The 11,267-nt window shown below is 37.4% G+C and overlaps 1 protein-coding gene across 3 annotated transcripts in view; it reads left to right on the forward strand.

Moving 5' to 3' along the window:
• The window catches only part of FAT1 (FAT atypical cadherin 1), a 92,676-nt gene that overhangs the window by 62,197 nt on the left and 19,212 nt on the right, over positions 1 to 11,267 (forward strand). For all 3 annotated transcript variants that reach the window (XM_026033562.1, XM_026033561.1, XM_026033563.1), the window contains 5 exons: positions 1,952 to 6,019; positions 6,747 to 6,943; positions 8,224 to 8,377; positions 8,711 to 8,944; positions 10,280 to 10,669. In XM_026033562.1, the coding sequence (XP_025889347.1) occupies positions 1,952 to 6,019; positions 6,747 to 6,943; positions 8,224 to 8,377; positions 8,711 to 8,944; positions 10,280 to 10,669 (5,043 nt within the window). The remainder of the gene's footprint in view (positions 1 to 1,951; positions 6,020 to 6,746; positions 6,944 to 8,223; positions 8,378 to 8,710; positions 8,945 to 10,279; positions 10,670 to 11,267) is intronic.

Here is an 11,267-nt window from a genome sequence, read left to right on the forward strand (position 1 = left end):
ATTGCATTCAGTACTGATGACGTAGGTTATGTTTTAAGGCATGGGCACAGTAAGGATTTGATGAAAAGAGTAAGAGCCTGTGACATATTTGTTGGTTTTCAGCATAACATGAATGAAGGAAGCTCAAAAATAAAAATCTATATGCTATTGCAGACAGAGATACCAAGCAGTCTCAGTTAAGTTAAGCTTTTTAAAGATGCATACCAAACACTGACTAACTAGTCAGTTTGGTTTCGGGCCAGGAAATCTGGACACAAATCTGCCATCAGCAAGGTCCTGAATTATTTAGCCATTATGACTGAAAAACAAGCAAAACTGGCAAGAAAGCAGAGTATGTTCTTTAAGTTGTGTTAGCATCGTGTTATACCCTTTTGAAGCTAGGAAGGATTTTACAATAAACCTTCCAGTAACGTGTATAAGAAACTCAATACTAGAGCAGTAGGTAAAAAAGTTATGCAGTTACTGCTGTGTGCAAGATGATATGGGCAAATGTTGCCTCTTTATTGTTGCCAAAAGTTATTTTATAAAGATATAAAATTGCTTATTGTAAATATTTTCCCTATTTTTTTACCCCCCAAAGTGTTATTTTGATGTAGAAGCATGCTCTAAGACAGTATTTAAACAAAGCTGTGATTATGACACTCTGAAGAGGGAGAATATATTTAAATGTCTGATAAGCTGGCTTAAAATCTATCTTTGTTTTCTGCTGTTTAGAGGAAGACAAGCCTTTTTACTAAGCAGGACACGAATGTTCATAAAACTGCTCTTGCCTCCCCTAATTCAGTAGTGCATGTTTTGTGAATAACAAAGCCTTGCAAGAAAAAATGTATATGCCTGCTGTCTGGCATGAATTTACACCCTGTTCTTTTCCTTTCTTCTAGACTTTTGTAGGAGTAAATGTGAGACTTTTGGATTTGTTTTATAGAATTGTCATCTACTGGGAGGTTAAAGCCTTACAGCTGATGTTTTAAGCATATGGAATGAACATTCTTGAAATACTTGTGATGTCTGATGAGATTTGTAATGGCATATTCTAAGAATGCCACTGTGTTCAGAGCCTGCACTAAAAAAAAAAGATAGCATCTTCTGCCTACTTATATGCATAACTCAGAAGTTTTCAATGGATTTTTCCCTGCTGAGAACATGGCTTTAGGAATGTAATGTAATTTTTAAGGGGATAAAATGTTAAATCTTACACTGTTCTAGTGCTTGAGTTGAATTACACTGTACACAGCATTCTCTACAGTCTCAAATAGATAGTTGAAAACAAATGGTTTTCAAGTGTCAGCTGGTATTATTCAGTTGSTCTTTTTTTTCCCTAATATTTTATYRCAGGGCATAATTTGACTGTTAATATGAAGTCAAAATGAAAATAAATTCTAGTCTAATTCAGAAAAATCTTTAATTTTGTAACAGTAATTTAAAGGATTCTTGCATAAGCACTTGAGAATCAAAAGTGTCATAACACTTTTTCTTCCAAAAAATCTAGTTACTTTAGATCATATAGTATAACTCTTCTTCCCCTAATAGCAGCTTCTGAATGTGGTTTTCTTTCAGCTTCAGTAGATATTTAATTTAGTTTAAACATGAACTCAGTAAGAAGGTATTTGTCGAAAATATACATATTTTTTGCTGTTGAAAGCTGCAAAATACCTGTGAACTTTATTAGCTTTTTTWAATTGAAGATAAATCCAAATTTTGAATTTATTTTGAAGTCTTGGGTAACTTTACTAACTCTGCTTGCTGCCATTTCTTTGAGTAAACTTAGAATTATTGCTAATTCATTACATAAAACTTTCCAAAGAGGCTAAAGAACATTTTAAAACAAAAACAAGAAACCTTTAGTTCCCTGTGTTCTCTGTACATCATCTATTTAGTTAATGGCTAAATGAACAATCTTTCTTTAATTTTTACATACCTTTTTCTTAATTACATTTCTTTGTCTTCATAGGGAATATTGGAAATGCCTTCTCTATAGATCCCATTTTGGGTATAATTAAAATTGCCAAAGAACTGGAGCGGAGTAACCAGGAAGAGTACAACTTGGTAGTGAAAGCCACGGACAGAGGGGATCCTCCGCTGAGTGAAGCGACTTCTGTGCGTGTGTTTGTCACCGTTTCCGATAACGCCTCCCCCAAATTCACAGCCAAGGAGTACTCCGCCGAAATCAGTGAGAGTGCCAGCCTGGGCTCGTTTGTCGGGATGGTGACAGCGTACAGTCAGTCGTCCGTGGTTTATGAAATAAGAGATGGTAATATAGGTGATGCCTTTGCTATCAACCCAAACTCGGGTGTTATCGTCTCTCAGAAGTTACTTGATTTTGAAACTTTGCCTGTTTACGTGCTGACTGTGCAGGGGACAAACATGGCTGGCTTGTCCACTAATGCAACCGTTCTGGTGCATCTGCGCGATGAGAATGACAATGCACCAGTTTTCACACGAGCTGAATATACAGGACTCATCAGTGAATCGGCTTCAATTAACAGCGTGGTTCTGACTGACAAGAAYGTGCCACTAGTAATTCGAGCTACAGATGCTGATAAAGAGTCAAATGCTTTGCTTGTTTATCAGATTGTTGAACCGTCTGTCCACAAGTACTTTGCCATCGATTCTAGCACGGGTGCCATCCGGACTGTGATGAGCCTGGACTAYGAGGAGACGAATATTTTCCACTTTTCAGTGCAAGTGCATGATATGGGGATACCCCGCTTATATGCAGACTATGCAGCTAATGTTACTATTTATGTAATTGACATCAATGATTGCCCTCCTGTGTTTTCCAAAGAGTTGTATGAGACATCCATTTTGGTTCCCACCTACAGAGGAGTGAAAGTCATCAGCGTAAATGCCACTGACGCCGATTCGGGCATTTTTTCACAATTAATTTATTCCATTATTGAAGGCAACATTGGAGAAAAATTTTCCATAAACCCTAAAACCGGAGTTATAACAGTACAAAATACCACTCAGTTGCGGAGCAGATACGAGTTAACAGTTAGAGCATCCGATGGCAGATTTGCAAGCACTGCATCGGTAAAAATTAATGTGAAAGAAAGCAAAGGAAGCCAACTGAAGTTCACACAGAGCTCGTACTCTGCAACAGTGCAGGAGAATTCCACTGAGGCAAAGACAATAGCTGTTGTCACTGCTATAGGGAATCAAATAAATGAGCCTTTGTTCTATCACATTCTAAATCCAGACAGCAGATTTAAAATAAGCTATACTTCAGGAGTCCTTTCGACAACCGGAATACCTTTTGATCGGGAACAGCAAGAATCTTTTGATGTGGTGATAGAAGTGACGGAGGAGCATAAACCATCAGTTGTGGCTCACGTTGTGGTTAAAGTCACCGTGGAAGACGTAAACGATAACGCTCCAGTTTTTGTCAATCTTCCCTATTACGCTGTTGTTAAAGTAGACTCTGAAGTAGGCCATGTGATTCGACGTGTCACTGCTGTAGATAAAGATACAGGCAGAAATGGGGAGGTACATTACTATCTCAAAGAACATCATGAACACTTCCAAATTGACCCCACTGGAGAAATTTCCCTGAAGAAAAAATTTGAACTTGACACGCTAAATAAGGAGTATATGGTCACAGTGGTGGCAAAAGATGGAGGAGAACCAGCTTTCACMGCTGAAGTAGTAGTTCCAATTACAGTTATGAATAAAGCTATGCCAGTTTTTGAAAAGCCTTTTTACAGTGCAGAGATACCAGAAAACATTCAGCTCCATAGCCCTGTTGTGCATGTACAAGCAAACAGCCCGGAAGGACTTAAGGTGTTTTACAGCATCACGGATGGAGATCCTTTCAATCAGTTCACTATCAACTTCAACACCGGAGTCGTAAATGTTGTCGCCCCTCTCGACTTTGAGGCTCATCCAGCCTACAAACTGAATATCCGAGCAACAGACTCCCTAACTGGGGCTCATGCTGATGTCTTTGTCGACATAATAGTGGAAGACATCAATGATAATCCTCCTGTGTTTACCAAGCAGTCTTACACCGTGACCCTTTCTGAGGCTTCTGTCATTGGAACATCTGTTGTACAAGTGAGTGCTACGGATGCTGATTCTGGAACAAACAGAGGCATTTCCTACCACCTAGTCGAGGATAATAGTGGAAGCCAAGACTTCTTCCACATTGACAGTGTTACTGGACTCATTCTGACAGCAAGAACTTTGGACTATGAACAAATTCAACAGCACAAATTACTAGTTAGGGCCATAGATGGTGGCATGCTGCCTTTGAGCAGTGATATTGTTGTCACTGTTGATGTAACTGATCTCAATGATAACCCCCCGCTGTTTACCCAGTTGCTTTATGAAGCTAAAATTAGTGAACTGGCTCCTCGTGGGCATTTTGTGACATGTGTACAGGCCTCAGATGCGGACAGTTCTGATGCTGACAAGCTGGAATACTCCATTCTGACAGGCAACGACCACATGAATTTTGTAATTAATAGTAAAACTGGCATCATCACCATCTCAAACCTACGCAGACAGACCCTCAAGTCACATTATAATCTTAATGTGTCTGTGTCTGACGGAGTCTTCAGAAGCTCAGCCCAAGTGCACGTTATTGTAACCAGTGCCAATATGCATAACCCAGTTTTCAGCCAGAATGAGTACGAGGTGGAACTAGCTGAAAATGCCCCCTTACATACTTTGGTGACTGAAGTTAARGCAACAGATGAAGATTCTGGTACTTATGGCCACATCACTTACCACATAGTAAATGACTTTGCCAAAGATAGGTTTTACACAAACAAGAGAGGGCAGATATTTACCTCAGAAAAGCTTGACCGTGAAACACAAGCTGAAAAAGTAATTGCCATAAGTTTAATGGCCAAAGATTCAGGAGGAAAAGTTGCTTTCTGTACAGTTAATGTAATCCTTACAGATGACAATGATAACGCTCCTCAATTCCGAGCAACAGAATACGAAGTAAATATCGGATCTGATGTTCCAAGGGGAACTTCCGTCATCAAAGTCTGGGCATCTGATGCGGATGAGGGTACAAATGCAGACATCACATATGCTATTGAAGCAGAGTCTGAAAGTGTTAAAGAGAATTTGGAAATCGATTCATTGTCAGGGGTMATTACTACAAAAGAAAGCTTAATTGGATTAGAAAATGAGTTTCTAACCTTCTTTGTTAGAGCAGTAGATGGTGGTTCCCCCTCAAAGGAGTCCGTTGTTCCTGTCTATGCTAGAATACTCCCACCAGAAGTGCCTCTCCCCAGATTTTCAGAACCATTTTATTCTTACACTGTTTCTGAAGACCTTCCAATTGGAGCTGAGATAGATATTGTCAAAGCAGAGCATAACCAGACTTTGGTGTATAGGCTTGTTAAAGGGAATACTCCTGAAAGCAATAAGGATGATTTTTTTGTAATTGACCGACAAAGTGGGAGACTGAAGCTTGAGAAGAAGCTTGATCATGAAACAACTAAGTGGTACCAGTTCTCAGTGCTAGCACAGTACGCGAATGAAGGTTATGATGTTGTTTCCTCAGTGGAAGTAAGCATTCAGGTAAAAGATGCAAATGATAATAAACCAGTTTTGGAGTCTAATCCCTATGAAGCATTTGTTGTGGAAAACATGCCTGCTGGAACAAGAGTCATCCAAGTTAAAGGAACTGATTTAGATTCAGGACTCAACGGGCAGGTTACTTACAGCTTAGATCCTTCGCAAGAACTGGACATTTTAGAGTCTTTCGCCATAAACATGGAAACTGGTTGGATAATCACTCTCAAGGAGCTCGATCATGAGAAACRGGACAACTACAAAATTACAGTGGTTGCCTCAGACCGGGGGGAGAAAACCCAGCTATCTTCTATGGCAGTGGTTGAAGTTACTGTTACAGATGTGAATGACAACCCTCCACGCTTTACTGCAGAGATATATAAAGGGACAGTCAGCGAGGATGACCCTCCTGGTGGGGTCATTGCCATCCTGAGTACCACTGATGCTGATACAGAAGAAGCCAATAGACAAGTCTCCTATTACATTACAGGTAAATGGGTTTTGAGTCATGACAAAACAATCATCTGAGTAATTCTACAACGCTGTGAATTACGATTTAGTCTTTCAAATTATTAGCAAACATACATATTTTGAATCCATATAGTGGCAGGAAAAATATCTTTTCTTTTTAAAAGTTAAAAGACTAAAAGATTAATAACTATTGGTAGAAATGAGTTTTTGAAAGCAAATCTTTGGCTGTGTTTGACACATGCTTGAAACGTCTTCCAAATATGTTGTTTACTTCTTATATATCAGTATTATCCCTAAAATAAATGATGCCATGAAAGACCAAACCAAAGAAGTTTCATAAAATAATAAAATTTTCAAATTTTAACTAATTTTCAGTGGATTATTTTAATATTTTTTATTTAGTATGTGTGCTATAACTATAATATTGCATTAATTTCTATGCTATTACTTATAGCGTGTAGTTAAATTATATAGCTTCATATAAATTATATAATTTAGTCATATAATGTACATTGTAAATTGTATAATTTAGTTATATAATGTACATTATTATGTAATGTAGTTAAATTGTTGTCTAGGCATTCACTGACTATCTTCATCTGAAAAAAAATATGTATATTTCTTTATAGAGCCAGAGAGAGTGTCTGCTTGGTTGCATTTATATTTTTTATTTATATTGAGCTATAAGTTAATGTTGATAGACATTCTCATTCTTATCTTTAGTAAACTATCTATTGATATTTCAGGAGGTGATCCCTTGGGACAGTTTGCTGTGGAAAATATACAGAATGAATGGAAAGTCTATGTCAAAAAGCCTCTGGACAGGGAAGAAAAGGACAATTACCTTCTRAATATTACGGCTACTGATGGGACCTTTGCAGCTAAAGCTGTGGTGGAGGTTAAAGTTCTTGATGCTAATGATAACAGCCCTGTTTGTGAAAAGGTAGGCTCAGTCTTACACCTTACACATCTAGCTGCTTCCCTAGGTAAAATGTAAGCTCATTTTCTCTGAAATTATATCTCAGGGGATTGACAGATCTTCCCTAGTAACAGAAATAGTTAGTACTTTGTACTACAAAGGCAACATGCTACAAAAGAATCTGGGGCATATTTCTTAGCAATTTAAAAAATCCAAAGACAATTTGATGATGTGATTTCATCATTTGATGAGGATTTGAGGAACTTGAAGACAAATTAATTCATTTTTTTCCAGTGTTAATACACGCTTTTGCAAAAGTAAATATTTTAGACTGTTGCCATGATAGTTTTATATAATTCTTTCTTCTGAAGTAGCTAAAGTCTCGAAGTCAAAGTATTTGTGCATTTCCAGTGATAAGAGTTAGAAGAGTGGGAAAGACTGGAAAATTGGAAGTTGTAGTAAACAACACCAAAAAAAATGTAATTCTTTTAAGAATGGAAAGAAACAAGAAAGCAAAACCTGCAAGTATAATTACTTTATAAAAAGGCCCTGAGTTCAATCAGATTTTTTATATTTTATTTCTTCTCTTAGCACCTGTGGACATTTCATAACCATTGTGTTCTGTTGAATAGATTTGATATTATTGGATTGGAAAGGCAAAATCTTTTCTTAATCTGAGAAGGATCAAGGATACTGTCAACATTTGATTCTTTTTATTAGTCTGTGTTTCTCGATGTTTTTAGCTTTATCCCTTTGTTAATATTAGTCTTGGTTGTAAGGGCCAGTCCCTCTCTAGTAAATTCACATGCCTAACATGAATGAGAGAGACTGCTTAGTGTCTTTACCTACTAATCTTCTTTTCTTTAGCTATTATTTAATCTGGAAGCCTGTAACTCTTTTATACAAAAGGCAGGTGTTGGTTTCTTCTAGATTCAGTTGGACCTAGAGAAAAGGACTTGCCAAAGGATGAAAACATGAAGTTGCAATAAGAAATTCACAGCTACAAGAATGGGGATTATTAGTCTTAGAGGTGTTTAGAGTTGGTAGCCGTGCATTGACACTCAAGAGTCCATAAGGTTGCAAATGTCAGTAATAGTTACCTTTCCAAGTAATTCATTAATTGTGAGGTAATTAATTAGAAAATCCACAAGTCCTTTTCATTTTCAAGTATTTCATTCTCTGGTTCACTTCACATGTTCCCAACGTTCGGAGTATCTTATCTGTCATTCTCTTCCTCCATTCCTGTGCACCTTCTACTTACTTCATATGTTTTAATTATACAATGTTATTTTGAAATCTTTTAGGCTTTGTACAGCGATACTGTTCCTGAGGATGCCCTTCCTGGCAAACTGATAATGCAGGTATCTGCCACGGATGCAGACATTCGTTCCAATGCTGAAATCACCTATACGCTGCATGGCACAGGCGCAGAAAAGTTCAGACTGACTCCAGACACAGGTAAAACTTGGCACACTTTATAGGCTATACAGTCAATTTATAAAAATGTTTTACTGTRATCTAAGATAAACAAAAATGTCAGTATTTTGTCAGGATTTTAACATAAAAAAATTCAAAGGAGGAAAGGTAGGTTTTTTGGTCTGCCCAAAGTAGAACTCACTGGTGCACTGCAGCTGTTGACTCAGCCACTGATGAAATTATCTTCAGAAAGAAAATGGTTGTTCATCTTTTCTAAGCACAAAAGGATTTTAGAGGAGGAAAGCATGCTAGACTACACATTATGGGTCGCCTAATGAAGCTTGTTTCCATTGATGTTTTTCACTCTGTTTGTAGGTGAACTGAAAACATTAATGCCACTTGATCGTGAGCAGCAAGCMGTTTATCATCTTCTAGTGAAAGCCACAGATGGAGGAGGAAGATTCTGCCAGGCTAATATTATTYTGACTCTGGAAGATGTGAATGATAACGCCCCGGAGTTTACAGCTGATCCTTACTCCATCACTGTGTTTGAAAACACAGAGCCTAAAACACTTTTAACGAGAGTGCAGGCAACAGATGCAGATACAGGTACTCATTCTTTAACCTATGCTCTTGCCATGGTCTCCAAGTTACAGTTGTGTTTATTTGGTCTTATTCTGAGAGGTGTTAGGTTTTCCGGTGGAATTGACAGATGTTCAGTACCTCTCAGGATTAGACTTCTGAATGATATATTTAGGTCTRTTAAACAATGAGAAACCTAAGTTTCATGTGTTAGTAACTTGGAGAATATCACTTTTGTATCTTTGTGCAAGAAAAGATGGAGGAGAGAGACAAAATGAAGGGTTTCTTTTGTGCACTTAGCTATTACTTTTATGATGCTAAGTCTTCTCTTTTACTCCTGCAGTAAGTGAAAGGAAGTTGAAGTCCTCTCAAGTCACATTTTGAATGTGTGCTCCTCAGCTTAGTTGCTGATGATCATGTCCTAAAGAGACCTCGGGTTAAATATAGCTATATGTATATGCAACCTTATACATATACCTTTATATATATACTCTGCCTGTTTATTATCACTGTTTAGTTCTAAGTATTAAGACATGAACTGAAAATGACATTAGAAAAAATGTGCTCTTAAGACTTGTTAATATATTTTGAAGAAGAACACAAGAGAATGGGATCTTGTTTAAAGGTATATGATTTTTCTATATTTCTTATCCTTTTTTAATTCAATAATATAAATGATTGCCTCATTGTCATGAAACAACTGAACTGATTTGTGCTATGATAAATCTATGATAAAATTATGGAACTGGAAGTCAGAAGTTTTCATACTGACACTAGTCTTTGAGGCTTAGGGAAAAAAATGCACTAGTCTTTGAGGCTTAGTGAAAAAAAAAGCTTGACCTAAAACATTAAGGGTTTTGTTTGTTTATTTTATACTTATATCCCTATAGAGATCTTGCCAGAAATGATGTTCCTGTTAATTCTGGGATATGATTCTTAAACCTACTGGAATAGAGCCTGGTTACTTGATGCAGTCCAAATTCCCCATATTCTCCAGTGTTATTTTTAAGCCTGCTAAGCTGATGCTGTTGTTTTAAAGTTAAAATTTATATTACTAATATTTTCATATTAGCCACTGCTGTGATTGAAACAGAATTGTACTTTCTTGTGACAGAAAATCTGTATGGTGAAGAATTTGTTTGTTTAAATGAGACTGTACCTTTCGGGGAATCATTCTGTCCTTGACAGATCCTGTTAACTGAAAGCTGTAACAGGAGGTGTCACTGAAATTTACTTTTAAGATGAATGACAGTATTTCACATATGTGCTTTATTTCTGTAGCTATTAGATCCACTCTTATTTTGGTGCATTTTACCTGTTTTTTTTTTTTTTAAATACTCTACAATTCATTTTAAAATACAGGGATAAACCGTCGAATCCACTATTCACTGGTGAACTCTGCAGAAGGCCAGTTCTCTATTGACGAATTCTCTGGAATCATCCGGCTGGAGAAACCTTTGGATCGAGAGCTGCAGGCTGTGTACACGCTGACTCTGAGGGCTACAGATGAAGGCTTACCTAGAAGACTCTCTTCCACAAGTAGCCTTATAGTGTCTGTTTTGGATATAAATGACAATCCACCTGTGTTTGAGCATAGGGAGTAYAGTGCCAGCGTATCAGAGGACACTTTGGTTGGGACTGAGGTTCTACAGATCTATGCTGCGAGCAGGGACATCGAAGCCAATGCTGAAATCACATACTCCATAGTCAGTGGGAATGAACACGGAAAATTCAGTATTGATTCCACCACAGGTAACAGAATGAAGCTGAATATATGCTAGCCTGACTGAGTGCTGTTGCTCTACTGTGCTTTGCAATAGTTCAGTTACATGGCTTATTATACATTATCTATTTATAGTAAGCAGACAGCCATCCTGGCTGTACAGCCAGTGACGCTGTTTGTTGGCCTGTTTTGCCAATATGCAAAGGACAGTAGACCACAAAACAAGAACTTTACTTAATGCTGCTGCATTTGGTTTGCTTGTGWATTAGATTTATTTAGTTATATAAGAATAAGGATTTCCTAAGCAGAATGTTCCCTGCCCTGACAATGTAACGATCCTATAATTATGGGAGCCTGGTAGTCTGTTCACAAACGCCATTAGGTGCAATCAGAGTAGCCAGACTTTGTAAAAGAAAGATCAGAAACTATAGTAACAAGGAAAACTAACCCCCAAAGATGGTAATTCTAGAGGAGGTTGATACGGCATTAGATTGGAGTATTCTATTCAAACATATGTCCAGCATGGCAAAAAAAATTTAGGCTTGAATGTTAATCACATTTAGTTTCAGAAATCACTTAGAAATCACTTAGAAATCACTTAGAAATCACTTAGAAATCACTTAGAAA

Source organism: Nothoprocta perdicaria, unplaced genomic scaffold, assembly GCF_003342845.1.
Source record: "Nothoprocta perdicaria isolate Ctin4 unplaced genomic scaffold, notPer1 scaffold_13, whole genome shotgun sequence".
Lineage (NCBI taxonomy): Eukaryota > Metazoa > Chordata > Aves > Tinamiformes > Tinamidae > Nothoprocta > Nothoprocta perdicaria.